Source organism: Puccinia triticina, chromosome 7A, assembly GCF_026914185.1.
Source record: "Puccinia triticina chromosome 7A, complete sequence".
Taxonomy (NCBI): domain Eukaryota; kingdom Fungi; phylum Basidiomycota; class Pucciniomycetes; order Pucciniales; family Pucciniaceae; genus Puccinia; species Puccinia triticina.
The window spans coordinates 2,858,714-2,875,557 of NC_070564.1; the positions used below are offsets into that span (position 1 = coordinate 2,858,714).

Consider the following 16,844-nt stretch of genomic DNA (forward strand, 5'->3'; position numbering starts at 1 on the left):
CTATTCGCGTGTCAATGATGATTTGGTCGTTAAAATCTTTCAACATGAGGAACGGCCACTGGCTGGGGGCAGTTGGGATTTGCCTGTAGGCTTTCTCCCAATCGAATATCGCCATCAGCGCTGGCTTCGTCCTGTTGCGGAGGAACCTTGAGACTGCTTTGAAGTCGTCCCACGTGGTCTGAAAATCTTCTTTTGCCACGAATGAGTTTACGGACGGGATATTCCTGTCGTCGTGGGGGTAAGATAGGTCATTGATTGCTCTCATTGATCCGTCTCCGTTCACGACTGCTCCCAACGGGTTTGTTCTAAAAAATCCGTACCAATCCCATACTTGTTCTGGTGGGAATGGTCCGAACATGCGGCCCGCTTTTATTTCTTTGGCAATTGACTCTTCAATTTTTGCTTGTGCCAACGTTGCTGATCGGTGGTTTGGGGGTGCGAAATATGGTATCGACTCGCCTAGCTTATGGCTTGGGATCCCTTGGTCGAATCCGTATCAGAAACCGTGTAACACGTCTTGGAACTCAGTTTTTAGGCTTGCCTTGCATAACGCAGATTCCCAGGCGCCAATTTTCATGTTGCATTGGACCTTGGTTGGCCACTTCGCGTTTTCACGCTCATTTTCAGAGGAAAGATCCTTGCACTCAAAGGCAACGGGCTCACTGTTGGATGCAATTTGGGAGATTTATTGCTTCAGTTCCCTATCTTAAACACTTCTCAAATGGGATTCTAGGTACAATATCGAGGTGTCTATTCATTCGCTTGTGGGCGAGATGGCTTAGGATTGGATATGAATGTGATAGAAGAATGGGACTATCAGGATTGAAACAACTTGTACTTTATTCCTCAACGGTTACAAGGCTTGGGGGGTCTTGGGTTAACTGGGATGAGGTAGCTAACATGTGGGGGGGGGGGGGGGGGGGAACGGCTCGAAGACGAGGAAAATGAGGATAGGTGAATAGGCCTACGGTCCATTGTTTCCGCTACCGGATTGCTTTGGCAGTTTGTTGGTAGCCTTCAGTTCGGCGTAATTGGGGAGGAAGTTCTTGCCTTGGTAACCGGGACCCTTTGACCTGCTTTCTTTTGGTTTGGCGGGGAGGTTGTTGGGGTTAGGGTGAGCACTTGTGACGTTTGGTGACTGGCTGGTTGCACCGACCAAGGGTTTGCTTGCTGTCCGGTGATCCGTTTGCCCGGGTTTAAACCTGTGTGGGGGTCCCAGTTGAAGCGGGCCCCCCCGACAGCATATGGATTGGAGTCTCTGAACAAAAGTTTGTCGAAACGTCTTGCCTCTCCGTATGCGGTGTTGTATACGTCTTGTCTGAATATGGATATGTCCGAGAAGGACGAGACCCCTTCTCTCACTACTTGGTCAGCAAAAGCGTTTGCTTGTATGCGGATGTCGTAGCGCAAAGCTACCATGAATCCGTCTTTCCGGATGATCTTATCCGCGTTGGCCTTGTGGAGGATGATCCACTGGCCTAACGTCTTGTATCGCTAGATGTTGCGCATTGTTATCTGCAAAGGTTACCAAATTTCTCAGCTTCCGTATATTTTGTATAAAATGAATTGGCAGTTTGGTGTGAGCGACAACTTACAAGGAATTCCGCATAATTTAGACTCCAATCGCTATAGCTCATTAGCCACTCACTGGGGTATGGGTAGCCGGTGTACCGCATGCCTCTCTCTGTGGAGTTGTCGTCGTTTTTCGGCAGTTTCTCGGCGTGGTACTGGAGAGCTGTGTCTTGCCAGGCTTTATTGAAGATAGTCAGGGGCAACGGCCCTTTCAACTTGAGCAGGTTTTGCTCGAAGTATGGGGTAAATTTGTGTCGCCCCAGTGGAAATTGGTGCCGCCCTCCAATGTGTTCTGGTGACCCTCTGGGGTTGGGAACGGGTCGGGTACAAGAGTCCTCTTGATCGGTAGGCTGGTGTTCAACTTCTCCAATTCTTTGCGCATCACCAGTGCTGGAACTGTCACCGTTTGGCTTTATACAGATGTTAGTTAGGTCTCTCTACGGTTTCCGGGATTATAGGCTGCAGGCTTACTTCAATCTCATCGATTTGTAAATCTCGAAGTACATATCCGACTTCTCTTAATTCCCTTCCTTCGCCGCTTTCATGGCTGATTCGAGCATGGAATCTATGATCTCGTCCTTTGCCCATTGAGCCTGATCAATGGTGCCTACCGGGCCCTTGGTTCTTTTCACTGCTTCGGTGCCTACTTCTTGGATTTCGTCGACATCGACGACTTCAGAACCTTGTCAGTTTAAGGACACAATGTTCAAGATCTGGATGAGGTACGTACTGTTTTTCGCTCCGATCGTTGCTGAGAGCTTCTCGGTTTGTGGGTCGCTTGGTTCCTTCCCTGCCGCTGTGGCTTCTTTGGGATTTGGGTTTGTTGCGACTGTTTTTGCGGCCGTCTTCAAAACCTTGGTCTTCTTTTGGGCTGTTGCCTTTGCCGTAGCAGCTGAAGCTGTGGGTTGTAGGGTAGAGGAAGTAGCTACCGTGGGGTTTGGGATTGGGTTTGTGCCGGTAGTGGCTTTACCTGCTGGGTCGTTGACTTGGGAGCGGGTTAAGCGGGCGGATAGATCTATGTCCTCGCTTGGGGATGATGAGGTCGCATCTTTCATGCTTGTAGATAGCTGATCAAGGTTGTTCGACATATTTATCTACTGGGAGTTTGGGTTGGGAAAACACGGTTTATTGAGTCTGTGGGAGCAAGGTGGGATATAGATCATGGAGGGGGGGGGGGGGGGAGGGGGCGGCGCGTTGGATACGCAAGGGGGAAACTGGTTCTGTTGAGATGAAAGTGAGATTATAATAACATACGAGTCTGTGAGTTTTCCCGTACCTATTAGAGTTTGGTGTTAGACTTTTTAAGTTTTTTAAGAAGATTTATAGTTTCCGGCTTGCTAATCAAGTATCTCTGAGGGAGATTCCGAAACAATAGGCAGGGTTTGTGGTGAAGAAGGGCGGAACGGAGTTTAGACCTGAGGAGCGGAGACTGGCCCTGGAGGATTCGGCCTCTTATGTCTCTGGTGCGTGGCACCGCCTTTCCCCTTTTCCGGCCGGGCTCTGTGTGAGGCGTGTGTTCCCCAAGCCTGTGGCTGGGGCTTCCGTTGAAAGGGGCAAACCTAGGCTGATACTGTCTGGTTCGTGACGCGTCACGCCATAGGCTCAACCAGACGGTATGTTAGCCACAAGGGTTAGTGTTTATCCGCCGGACATACCAGCCCCGAGGCCCGGCCGAGGTTGGCCGGTTCTTTGGACAATACCCCACTCCCGCTACGCTCCCGTTAAGAAGACATGAAGACCCACCTCCCGAATCAAGCAACCACCCTTCAATCTCAACCCCAGCATGTATACCATGGGCCGTCGAGCTTCCTGTTTGAATCATCTTTACAGTGGCATGATGATCAGCCAAGGTGCCTTCAAACCGAGGCCGATAGGGTGAGTTCAATTCACATACACAGATCACATCGCTTTTCTCTCATTTGGAGCTCTAAGAGCATCCGCATCGGTGCGGGTGCTGCTTACTCCCGGATTAGCGCTAGTCCCGGCCGGCAACCGCATCGGTGCGGGATAAAAAGCTGTGTAAGTACGTGGTATGCACCTACAGCTTATGTAAGCTGTGTTTGGTGCATACTTTTGGGTGGGGAGCAGTGTCTGCATGCATGTGAATATGCATGCAGCGCTTACTCCCAGGATTAGCGAGGAGTAACTTTACTCCCGCTTGCTCCAAATCGTACTCCCGGGAGGAGTTTAGTCCGATTAAATCGGACCCAATGCGGTTGCCTAGGAGGATTAGTTACGCTAATCTTCCCTTAATCCGCAACCGATGCGGATGCTCTAACTATCCAGGATTGCCTTCCTCTCGTCTCTCAGCAGAGTAGTCGCACGCACTTTTTTCAATCGAACTCGCGAAACTGAAAACCTTTCTATCCTGTTCAAATCTAAGCCTCAATTGACACTCATGCTAGGACCACCTAGCTCTGGGAAGACGGCATTGACAAAGCATACCACGTCTCAACTACAATCTGATGGAACCCCGGAGTTCCATCCGCTAACCATCGATCTCAGGGTAGTGGATACTTCTACGGAGGGGGCCTTCCTCGACGCCTTTTTGGCCAATGCGAATATAGCGGCGAAAACTTCCGAGGTGTGGACGGGCTTGATGGACCAACTGACGGTTTCACTCGGACCCTTATCTGTTAAGTTTGGTAAAAAGAAACCTTCTGCGACATCGGCAGCGACCGTTTTCAAGGCACTGGGGGACAGCTTGAAGCCATGGAATTTTTATCACGGCACAAGACCTCCTGTATTGGTCATTGATGAAGCAAATTTTTTCAGGCACATGAATGACCCCGTACGTCTCTTGTCGACTGCCCGTGAAAAGAACACATGATGTACTGACATTGTTGGACTCGAGGGGAAATTTGCCTTCTTAAACTTCGCCGTTCAAGCTTCTAAACAAGACGAGAAGATGCATGTGATTTTGACGTCATCCGACTCGTTTTTCGAGAGTTGGCTAAGACAATGCAGGTCCGAGCTTTCATGTTGAAGAATCATCTGTGTTTCTGACTCGATTCCTACCGCCTATCTAGACATTAATCCTGCCCACTTTGAGACGATCACCTTGGGGGACCTGCCCATTCAGGAGGCACACACGTATTTCCTCGAGATGGTCGAAAACCATCGATATCTTCAGGAAGAAGATAAAAGTATCCTAAGATCCATCAATTTCGACATCCCCTTTAAAATGACTGGAGGGCGAATGCATTTTATCGATAAATACATCTCTCAAGTCTCTCGATATGGTTATTTCGATGAGCGTGCGTATGAATGATGAATTGTGCCTGAATTCGAGCAAAACAGGAAGCTAATCACTCAACTGTCCACCTCAGCTGCACGCTTCGAGCCCGTACGAAATGCATACAACGCAATGGAAGGCAACTTTACCGGACATCCCAAGACATACGGCGCACAAGAAGCCCTCAAGGTCTCTAAGCTTCTGATTCAATCACCTGGCTACATATCCTACTCCAAGACTATCGCACTGTTCAACGTGAACATCGTCGAAGAGATGATTGAGCGCAATTTGCTCCATTACCGACCAGCGTCGGGGTTCTCTAGGGACTTAATACCTTTGCCTTCCAAATCGGTTCTAACTGCGCCAAGCGAACCCGCTCTACGCGCAATGGAAGAGTTGGTTGCTGAGTACGAGAACCATTCTACCTCAAATGGTCAGGAAAAAGTTTAGGAAATGTATTGTACAAGACATGCCCACAAATGAAACAAGCCACCTAAAGCCGCCAGCGACGTCGATGGAATGCTTAAATTAGTCTCAAGCTCTCCTTTCTTCTGCTCATTTTAATTCCTATCTGTATGCTTGATCTTGTTATGGCAGATCATTTACAGAATTATATTTCTGCCATGGTTTTGCATGTTTTCTTCTAACCAAACCAATTACATGAGGGGATGTAGAATTTTACAAAATGTTCTTTACATCTTGTAGTGAATGCAAAATTGCTCAAACCATGCAAATCAATTAATTTTGCAAACACCATACAAAAAGTGGCCCGCTGTAAAATCAGGCTATGTGAAATACTTAATGTAAAAGTGCCACTGAGTTATGTGACACACAATTTTCAAAAGTATATCACATGGTCAACCCAATGCAAAAAATTAGAATGTAAAATTATATATTGTATTTCCTATAAAGCTTGGACCAGAGAATTGTTTTTAATTTTTTTTCTTCCTGCTTAGTATGGAGATATGCGCCTAAAGCTTCCAGTTTCTGCCTTGTGACAGAATCCCATTTATGTGGCTGATGCATGACACACTCATGGTATCAGCATCATTTTCAAATACTTTGGGTCACTATCTGACAGATGCCAGCCTGAATATTCCCACCCATCCCCCTTTCCCATCCGACCAGCCCTCAATCTGCCCATCTGATCAGCCCTCAATCTGCCCATCCAACCATCCCTTGTTCTCCAGACAACATCAGCCCAAATCCCTTCATCCCTCCCAATTCCTATTTTCCAACAGGCCAACCAATCAATTCCAACAGCGCAGACGTATATGCCCAAATTGCCTCTCCCAGACATATCGGAAATGGTCCCAGCTCTGCACGAACCCGAAATCAAGGGTGGGCAGTTATCCAGATGAAAATCTGGCTGCAACTGACTGTAAAAAGCTGTAGAGATGTGCAATAGAGTTTTTATTGTATCTTTATGTTGCTTGATAGTCCTCCTAACATATATTCATTGTATTTACATATGGGCTCACTGGCTGCTTTTTAATCATTAAATCCAGGTCAAAAATTCAGTTATCTGTAACTATTTGGTTGGATAACTAATTTTAGGTTTCTTTTCAGGGATAATTTTTTACAGAGGTAAAGCCTGTGTCTCCAAAGTTGAAAAAATGATTCATTATAACCACATAAAGCTTTGTTTTATTTGAATTGCCAATAAACAAAGATATAGGCCACCAAAATCTAACTTACAAATGAAATTAATGGATAACTTGTTAACGTAACTGCCCACCCTTGCCGAAATCGTCGGGAATATGCCGCAAATAGATCCAACATTGCCAACGCCGCAATCAGGGAAAGTGAACACGTGTTGTCAACCAATGAAAAATAAAAGCCAAACTCCATCCAAGACAGTGAGTTTTCCTCCCTCTTGGTTTGATTTGACCCACTACTTAATGTTGGAATTTCACATCTATGTCACTCACTTCTTTCCTGTCTCTTCTCTGTCACTCCCTTTCTCCTGCCAGTTGCATATGCAAACTCCATCTTCTGCCCACATCTTGTCCCCCAATGTAATAGCTTAAGTATCCACTCAGATAGATAGAAATAGAATCATCAGCTTCTGCGCGCTTTTCCCCAAGACCAGTCAGTCTCTTGTAGTGAGCAGCCTTTTTCCTCCTCACAGCTAGCAGCTTGACCCCTCTCTGGGTTTCCTTCTCCTTTTTGGTTGCCTCAGAGCTTTTCTCCTCTAGGCCTCAAACCTCACTTGAGCTTTCTTCCTTGAGTCCTCATCTGTTCTCCGGTTGTCTTTTCAACACTTAATATTGATTGTGTCAATATGTTCTTCCTTTAGTGAACTCAAATAGATGTGTCAACAACATTCAAGCTTTCCATCTTGATCCGAGCCAAGAACAACAAGAAGATATGGGAGCCAGTCCCAGGCAAACAAGGCTTTGTTGTGACTATTGTTCCAGGCAAAACTTCCCTCAACCAGTTTCAAGCGCTTGTGGTGGCCGGTTGTGATGAGGTGGTTCCTAATAAAGGTAGTATTGTTGAGGACGCAATCAAGAAGAAAAAAAATGAGCTGACACTGCCAGCATAACTGGCTGGGTTGAGGTTATCCCAGTTAAACTGGGATGCACTCAACCAATTTAAACTTGGGTGATCTCAACTGATGAAATATAAATCCAAGGTACCCCCCTTGGCTTTATATTAAATTGGTTGAGATCAACCAAGTTTAAATTGGTTGAGTGTATCCCAGTTAAACTGGGATGACTTCAACCCAGCCAAATGTGCTGGCAGTGTGAACTGGTTTGCTAGCATCCCCCAAGTCAAGGGATGGCACAAATCTGACTGGTTCAAGATCATCAACGCAGACTCTTATCAACTTTGGACGCAGACTCTTATCAACTTTGGATCAATACGTTTCTTACCACTATTGTGAAAAACCTGGAGGCTTGCTTGACACTCCGAATGACAAATCCATGTAATACCACTTATTCCCGCAACCTAATTGTTCTTGAGTGGGAATTGCAGTGCAAACCCTTTCCTGCGGTATGAATGGTAGAGTTTAGGGTCTCACAAAAAAAAAAACCTAGTAGCACTGCAAGAAAAACTCTAGAAACTGCTTGCAGTTGAGATGCAGCAAGCTTGAATCAAGCCTCAGCTCAAGTTGGAGTCAAGCACCCAAATTCCATGCTGGTGCACCTTGAGTGTGTACCTTGTTCAGCATCTCAATGCTGAACATGCTGTAGTGCTCATGCAGTAGGCTGAGGCAAATGTTCAACCTTGCAAATGAGCATACCCCTGAGCAACCTTTTTTCTTGCTTTTAGTAAACACTCCATCTTCCATTGAATCCAGCCAGAATAGCATAACAGGGGTATGTACACATGAAAGGGATATCTACATATGAAAGGAATATGTACGCATGAAAGTGGAATTTGATAAGATGTATTAACACATAAAAGACACAAATGATTAAGGGGCTGGCTTTATACACTCCAAATGTTTACTACATGCACTCCAAACAAGGATTGAACTTGTTTCTACTTCAATAAATGTTGGAGTGAACAAAGTTTCACTCCAAAAGTGGGCTAAATTGGAGTATTCAGAAGTTCACTCCAATATATACTTTGAGTGAACCTTTTTTCACTCCAATATATACTTGGAGTGAACCTTTTTTCACTCCAAAAGTGGGCTCAATTGGAGTGTGCAGAAGTTCACTCCAATATTTATTGGAGTGAAAACTTGTGCACTCCAAAAAAAAATGGAGTATAAAATTAGGCACTCAAACTGTGGAGTGGAGTTCAACCCACTACATTTTGGTTTGGAGTGTGGACCACTGGGCACTCTAAAAAAGTGTGGCCAGTGATTCTGTCAGCCTTAGAGTCAATGCAGCTGACCTGAAGTCTGCCTTTTTCTACTTTTTACATATGAATTACTTCATATCTTTTTCATCTTAAGAGATGTACTTGTTTTAACTTCACATTCTGTTTCCTCATGCAATTTTAACCCTAGTTACAACTTACCAATTCTTTTTAACTCTACTCCTTCCCTGAGTTCTTGAGTTGTGGCGCGCATGCGCAGTTGTGACGTGTCAGCGCTACCAGGCGCGCCAAACCACATGTACATATGTAAATTACATACACAAACTGTGAAAATTTTTGTAGTAAGGATCTACAGACTTCAGCACACCAGAACCACTGTCAGCCTTAGACAATAGTAAATAATAATAATTAGTGAATTATTATTGCAGAATCAGATTCCTCATCATAAATTAAGGGGGGTCACCCACTCAAAGTACCCCCTTATTCCTATTCCTTCATGTACTAATTGTATAAATAAGAATTGGCTTCAGAAAGCGCCCAAAAATAGTATTACATATAACAAAAATTTAGTAAAACAAACAAGGTACATAAAATTAAACTGTTGTACAGTGGGCCATCTAAAATTTTTGGCACCTCAATTTTTGATTTTTGAGGGCCAAGATGGACTTTTTGAGTTCTGGTTTTTTGCTCAGTGGAGCTCAGGAGGCTGATAAGAAAGGATCAATTGAGCTTTTGATTGCAGCCTTGCCAAAACAAGAGATAAAAAATAATATATAAACTGACAATTTTTCAGCTCTGTGGATAATTTTTTTAAAAATACGTGGTAAGCAGGGGGGGGGGGGGGGGGGGAAGGGGGGGGGGGGGGGTAGGAAGGAGGATGATTATAAGTTAAAATCTTAAAAAAAGAAAGTTTTCTTATTTTTATTTATTTGTTTTTGTTATTTTAGCTTATTTGACATGATGCACGCTTTTCTTTTGCAAAAAAAAAATAGTTTCTACCATTGCACTGATCCTCCATCAGCCTCAATGACCTCTGCCATTTGTCTGGGCATTGACTCAATGAGGTTGTTGAGTATGTTGGTGGGAAAGTTGGCCCAAGCTTGGTTGAGTGCCTTGTGCATCTCCGCCACCTTTTTGGGTTGATAGAGTTTGTGGACATTTCTCTTGAGGACAAGCCAGACGTTCTCAATCGGGTTCAGGTCGGGAGATTGACCGGCCAGTCAATCTTGTTGATTGAGTAGTCGTCGAGGAACTCCTGGCTGACAAGGGCCTTGTGGACTGGGGCATTGTCCTCCATCAAGCTGAGCTCGTGCTCCGGGTCGAACTCCTCAAGGAACGGAAGGAGGGCTTTTTTGTAGATGTTTTCAATGAATTTCTCCGCCGTTCGACTACCAGGAGGGAAAACGGTGAGAGGAGCACGGGTTTGGCCAAAAAAGCCCCCCCAGATCATGGTTGAAGTTCTGCCGCTCTTGAAATTTGGGGCTAGATTCTTGGGGTTGTATTTCTCATTCTTCTTTTGCCAAACAACAACCTGCTTGGAGTTCTTGCCAATCTTGAAAGAGGATTCCTCCATCCAAAGGATTTTCCTCCAGTCGTTGGAGGTCCAATCCTTGTGGCGCTTGGCAAATTGGAGCCGACGGTGACGGTGGAGCTTGGTAAGGAATGGTTTTTTGACAGCAACTCGGTTCTTGAAACCAAGTTCATGGGCTCGGCGGCGAGCGGTGACTGTTGCAATGGGCGTACTCAGCTGGTCTTTCACCTCGGCCATCTTCATTCGAGGATTTTCATCAAGGACATTTGTCAGCTGACGGAGTTCGCGGTTGTCCAACTTCCTTGGTCTGCTGCTCCTAGGGGCTGTCACAACCGTCCCACAAGCTGCGGATCAAAGGATGATTGCCAAGACGGTCGTTTGTCCAATTGCTGTCTTGGATGCAATGGCCGTTGGCGTCATCCCAGCTTCCGACATGCCAACAAGCTTGGCCTTTTGCTTGGTCGAGAGATGGGGCTTTCTAGTTTGAACCATCTGAAAAAAAGGCAAAAAAAAAAAGTTGATATCAATATTTGCAACGCTGCATATATTATCTACACTGATTTCTGGAGGCCGTACGGCCCGTTCCGAGGGATTTGCAGGTGTCGTGGTGGCTGGTTGTCGACCTTGAGGATTGTTGACCGCCTCCAGAAGCCTCAGGCGCTGCAGTGTTTACTTGTGACATGTTTCCCAGGTGAGCCTGGGGGGTCACCCACTTTTACCCCGCGCCAAAAGTATAGATGACCCACTGTACATTAATGAGTAATATTACTCGTGTAAAAATACCCCGTGAAAGTATTATGTAGACTTCTACTGAAGCTCTTTTACATGACAATTGGTTATAAACATGTCATGTGACAGAGTCAGGGAAATTAGTCTATTATAATACAATTAAATTACCCACAGCCAAGCCCTTTTCATGGCTACACCCCTGGATACTCCCATAGGGAGAAAAGGACTCAGTGTTTACGCCCACTGAAGTCCCCTCTATAAATAGAGTCCTATTTGGCCCTCAGGAAAGGATCCCCCAGACAATTCACCACCCAGAAACTGTAAGTTTGCCGTGAATATTCTCCTCAGCTACCATTGTAGCCCCTTTTCCTTATAAAACCATCCCCAGCACGTAAAATCCACTGGATTAAACCCTTTAAATCATCAAAAATCCCTTATCAGCATATTTAAAGATTTATCCTTATAAGTAGTTGCCGTAAGACCTCCGCCTCTGTCAAGCAGCCAATCAGTTTAAGCGCTTACCACCTACTTTTACGCCAAACTAATTCCCTGTAATTAATAATTACATATTATTAATTACATAATTAATCCTTCCTCTGTTACAGAGAGTTTAAACCCTTGTAGTGGCCATATTTGCCACGTAACAAGTGTGGTAATTTAAATTACCAGTGTTTACATCAGCACAGTTATAGTGCTAGGGCTCAAAACCCTTATTTTGACGGGTTTTTTGCCCTAAGCTTCATAAACAGAGCTGTCAACCACACCCCAGATAACCCCAGAATCACCACCAAAGAGATTACCACGTTCCCAGTATACCTACCGTCACAGGCGCCTAGGATATTGACAGTAAGTAAACTCTTTCACTGAACCTTGTTTATCTCAGAGGTACAACTTAGTGGAACCTCAGGCTGGTTTACCGTAGGAAAGATGGCATTACATGTATAGAGAGAGGAAACAATCTATATACATGTGATGACATAAGCACAAAAGAGGGTCTAAGTGAGACTAAGCCCTGTGGCCCGGCCTGGGTCACAACACTCCCCCCTCACCTAGACACTGGACATGATTCTCCCCCGTAACTGCAGGAAAGGCTCCATGCTCAGTGGTTTAGTCAGGATATCAGCAAGTTGGTCTTTAGTAGATACCATACCAGATCTGTGTGCTTTCTGTACAGCACTTGATTAGTCAGAAAGAATTCCCTCTCAACGTGGTGGACGCGCTTGTTAGCTGAATCATCAGTACTGACACATATAGCTGCTTGATTATTGCAGAGTAGATGGCCTGTGAATTCCTTTTTAAGGATATCCGTTAGCAAATGCCTGACACACAGTACATGGCGGGTCCCAATGCCCAGCGCCATATACTCTTCCTGGCAGTTTGAGGAAGCTACTGTCGCAAAGCGCCTGGATGCCCACAGAACAGGACATCCGTAGAAGCTTACCAGTATGCCATAAGTCCAGCGCTCGTGCTTCCCGCCCCACGACGCGTGGCAAAAGCAATTGTGAGCCCGAGTCTCTATAGTGACAGGGGGGGAAGTACCCCTTATGCCCCCCTGCTCAATGACCGGAACAAAAAGTCCATCAAGGGGATTAGTTTTTTCTCCTCTTGATGACCGGTTGGGGCCGGCCATCAAAGACATAGTCAGTTGTTCTCAAAGGCCAGCTGCCAGTTCGTTGAAGGCAGTGTGCACCCGTGACAATGACCGGCCAGTACCTTTGATCCGGTCTTTAAGAGCAGGTACACACTCCCTTCAATGACCGGAACAGATGGGCCATTGAGGGGAGTGTGTACCTCCTCTTGATGGCTGGCTATTGAGTAGAGTGAGTTGCTCTCAATGACCTGTACAAACGCCGGCCATTGAGAGGGCATTTTGCACTCCTCTCAATGGGCAGATGTACAAGAAATTAGACGGTACACACCCAACATCAAGAGGTCAGCCTTGATGACCGGTACGGACCAGCTACCCGGCCATCAAGCAATATGTGAGGAGTACTTCTTCCCCTCAATAAACGGTCCGTTGTGGAACTACTCAAAGGGGAAAATAGAGCTTGGAAGGGAAATGGATAGCAACACTAGTACTAATGTAAGCTATGCAAGGGTGCTGATGAGGCTGCCTTCCTGACTAATGCTGAGGGGATGAGAGTAATACTAAGAAAAGAAAGAAAAGGTGTGGCTGATTTCTACTTGATCTTAGGAGCTAGTACGTCTATGAGCTGATTACTGACTACTGAGGGTGAGAGTGTTGGAGCAATGGTTGAAGGGGGAAAGCAATTGGCAATGATTCAATGGAAATGGGTTGATGAGAATGGGCACTATAATTTCTGTATTTAAAATTCTCTATAAATTCTGCATATAGTTCTCTGCATGAGGTACAAGTGAAGGGGGAAAGACAGTTCTTATATGAAGGAAAGCTGAGCACAGACAATGAGAAGTTCTGGCTATGGGAATGAAGGTTGTACAAATGGGGAAAGGTTCTGGCTATGAGAATAAAAGATTGTACAAATGGGGAAAGTGATGTGAACATAGTAACAACTTGTAATGATGAGCACTACTGAAAGGGGTAAGCACAGATCCAATGATGTAATGTGTACAATAGGTATAGTACATAATGAGTAATGTATGTAAAGGGTTTAGTATGTGAGAATATCTATGTAAAAGGAATGTAATGTAATGATCCAACTAAGTTACTAATGGAATGAGTGATGTAACTAATGAAGACTGTAAGGTTTCTGTAAGTCTTATATCCTCTATAACTACTGATCCATTGAAGATAAGGGGATACTATGTCTGAGTGACTATAGGTGAAATTTGGCTTAGAATCTAAATATGCAATAATAATGAGGTATTTGTGAAGGGTTATGGGGGAATGGGCAATGTAATGATGAATATATGTAAAGGAAAGCAATAAAATGCTACTTATGGTTTGGAATGGAGCACCAAACCGTTCCAGCAGTTAAACTGTGTTCCTGCTTGCCGGGGAGGCTACTGCCGATGGGCAGCCGGTGATGATGCCTTGCCAACGGCAGCATGCGCTCATCCAATTACCTACCTGTTTTTTTTTTAGTTGTACATAATTTCTTTAGCCCTTTGTGCAAATCAACAACCATATTCATTTATGATTGTTTAGGCTACATTCAGGCTCGCGTTCCGTTCCATATGAATCCAACATATTTCTGTTCTTCTGCAAACGGGGAGTACTTTTCTTTATTCGTCTTCACCCCTAGCTTGTCCAATCTCTTTACCACATCCGTCATGAGTAGGCTTGACTCTTTCTTTTTTACAAATAAATTATTGTCAACCCACCGGAAGATGGCAAGTACGTTGAACTCTGCTAGCATCATTTGTTTCCATGCGTCCGCCGGCCTTCCAAATGAGCCGCAGCCTGCTACTCCTCCAAATGTGATTCGCGTAATACCGTCCTCGAAGTTGCGCACCATCAGATATGGCCACTGATCTGGCCTTGTTGGTATCTGCCTGTATGCCTTCTCCCAGTCAAAAATGGCTAGGAGGATTGGTTCTTTGGTCTTCTTTAAGAATTGCGCCACAATGTTGAAGTCGTCCCATGTTGTCTGGAATTTGTCCGAGTCAACGAATGAGTTCACCGAGGGAATTCTGGTGTCTCTGTGTGGAAATGAGAGATCGTTGATTGGTCTCAAGGAGCCATCACCGTTGATTACCGCCCCCAGAGGGCTAGTTCAGAAGAACGGGAAATGCTTGTTTACTTGCTCCCTTGTGAACGGCCCATGCATCCTCTGACACTTCTTTCTTCATTGACTATTCAATCTTTGCCCTGGCCTGTAGGGCGGAGCTATGATTTGGAGGAGTGTAGTATTCCTTGTACCCGTTGACGATATGTTGAGGAATACCTTGGTCAAAACCTTGTTTGAAACCAATCAGTACATCTTCAAATTCTTGCAGGAGGTTTGCCTGTTCCAAAGCCTCTCGCCATCGCGGTATATTCATCTCGCAGGACACCTTTATTGGCCAATCTAGTTGCTGGGCCTTTAGGTCTTCCTCCCCGTTTGGTTCTCTTGCGTTAACCTCCTCATAACCGTTGGTTTCCTTCCTGTCTTTGTTTTCATCATAGTAATTCCTTTGGTTACCCTTGCGATTGTTATGTCAAGGGTTGTAGCGGCTACCTTTGTAGCCCCCTTGGCTTTGCCGCTGATTGCCTTGGCCACTCTTCTCTTGAGCATTTGCCGGTTTGGGGGAGGCTTGTCTTTGCTGGTTGTGTTGTCGCCCGTCAGTCTGGCGAGTCTCCGGTTGGCAAAGGTGCAGTGGTAGGTTGTTTCCTCCATTATCGCCTTTTGCTTTAGGTTGACCCTTTGTTGGGTCCCATCTGTAACGCCTGCCGCCTGCTGAGTACGGGTTGTCTGGGAAGTCGACTTCTTCGAATTTTCTCACCTTCCCGTAGGCCTTTCTCACCACGTCCTCTCGATATACCAAGATGTTGTCCACTGAAAGCCGGCCGTCTCCGAGTGTTACCCTGTCCGCCAATGCATTCGCGCGAACCTGTATGTCGTACCGCAATCTGGTCATGTAGCCGTCTTGGAGGATGATTGCGTTGCAGTGCCTCTTGTGAGTGATGAGCCACCCCGCAAAGTTTTTGTGTGCTTCGGTAGTGATTTTAAGTAGTGCCGTGTGGAACCCTTGATGGTTCACTGACCACTTGTTATACATTTGGCAATATTCATTTGGGTAAGGGTACCCAGAATACCGGGATCGGTCGGTGCCGCTATCTTCTGACTTTGGCCTCTTCTCTGCGTAGTGCATAATGGCTTTGTCTTGCCACTCTTTGTTGAAGATGGTCAGCGGGAGTGGTCCCTTCAATTCCTCTAGGTTTTTCTGGAAAAAAATGGTCAACCCTATGTCGACGGAGGTCGGGACCGCAGATTCATTGCAAATCAAAATGCTTCCGGTGGTATTTGGTTTGGGTTTTCCTGCCGGGCTTGGTTCTTCTATCTCTTCGGTTGAATAGCTGTCTTTGACCGTTGGGATTGGCACCTTGAGTCCCTGGATGATTAGGGGGGGCGGTACCTCTTGACTCCTATTATGGCTTGGTGTCGCCGGGGCCGGTTTTGACATCGCCCTCCCTAGGCCGGCGCTGATGTTGTAGAAGCGAGTAGCCATTGCCTGGTTCCCCTTGGATTCTGCCTTCATTGCCCTTTTGACCATCGCCACCAACATCTCTTGGGCTTTCCTTGCGGGTATTGCTTCTAACGCGACCGCCGGTTCTGCTTCCGTGTCCAATGGGTTGGACGCTGGTGGGATAAGCCATGCCAGGTCAGACTTCCTGTGGTTTATTTCTTTGGGTTCCCTTGGGTTATCTGTTGACTTACCTGATCCTGGTCGCGCTCTCTTGTTCTGGCCTCTCTCGTTTGACAAAACGTCGGCAATTTCCTCTGGTATATGAGCTGACAGCAGTAAGGCAAGTCTCTGCTTAGTTCCTCTGGATTTCCTTTGGTTCCGCATGTTGGTTCCCGAGCGCTTACCTCTCTTATTGCCAGGCCTACCATTTCCTCCTAACAGTTCCTCCCACCCGTCGGTCTCCCTTGGCTGGTCTCTTGACTTCAGTGGTGGCTCCTCCGGAATCCTCGACGTTGATCCCATTGCAATTTGTCGTGTGGCCTCTTTTGGTACTGATCCTTTCTTGTTCTTCTTCGGGGGGTTCAGGTCTGGTACCTCGTCTGGGTTCTCTGATGCTGTTGTTGGAGGCTGTTCCGTTTCTGATTCTCGTTGTGTTTGAATGCCGGACAGTTGCTTCACTAAGTTCGTCGTCTGCTGCATCAAATTAGCCATTTCTTTGTTTCTGTTAGCGAAAAAAGATTCTACTCCTGGCGGTAGGTGGTGTATAAACTTGTCGGGCTGGTTCCGGTAAGGTTTCTTAGCCAACGGTTCACAGTTCCCGACTCGCCCGGCTTCCGCCCGGCTGGTTCTGTGGGTCTGTCCGCAGATCCAAGCCTGCGCGTGCTGCGCCACCTGCCGCCAACGCTTCTCCACTGC

At 46.0% G+C, this 16,844-nt stretch overlaps 2 protein-coding genes across 2 annotated transcripts; one reads left to right on the forward strand and one right to left on the reverse strand.

Annotated features, from left to right (window-relative positions):
• Nucleotides 1–3,970: 3,970 nt before the first annotated feature.
• Nucleotides 3,971–5,257, forward strand: PtA15_7A344 (uncharacterized protein; the record flags this gene model as incomplete). The annotated part of the gene is made up of 4 exons (XM_053170942.1): nt 3,971–4,363; nt 4,427–4,535; nt 4,602–4,829; nt 4,902–5,257. 4 exons carry the CDS (start codon nt 3,971–3,973, stop codon nt 5,255–5,257), a joined length of 1,086 nt encoding a protein of 361 aa, XP_053022173.1.
• A 10,634-nt stretch (nt 5,258–15,891) lies between these two features.
• On the reverse strand, nt 15,892–16,640 carry PtA15_7A345 (uncharacterized protein; the record flags this gene model as incomplete). The annotated part of the gene is made up of 2 exons (XM_053170943.1): nt 15,892–16,102; nt 16,177–16,640. The coding sequence occupies 2 exons, from the start codon at nt 16,638–16,640 to the stop codon at nt 15,892–15,894; spliced, it is 675 nt and encodes a 224-aa protein (XP_053022174.1).
• Nucleotides 16,641–16,844: the final 204 nt, after the last annotated feature.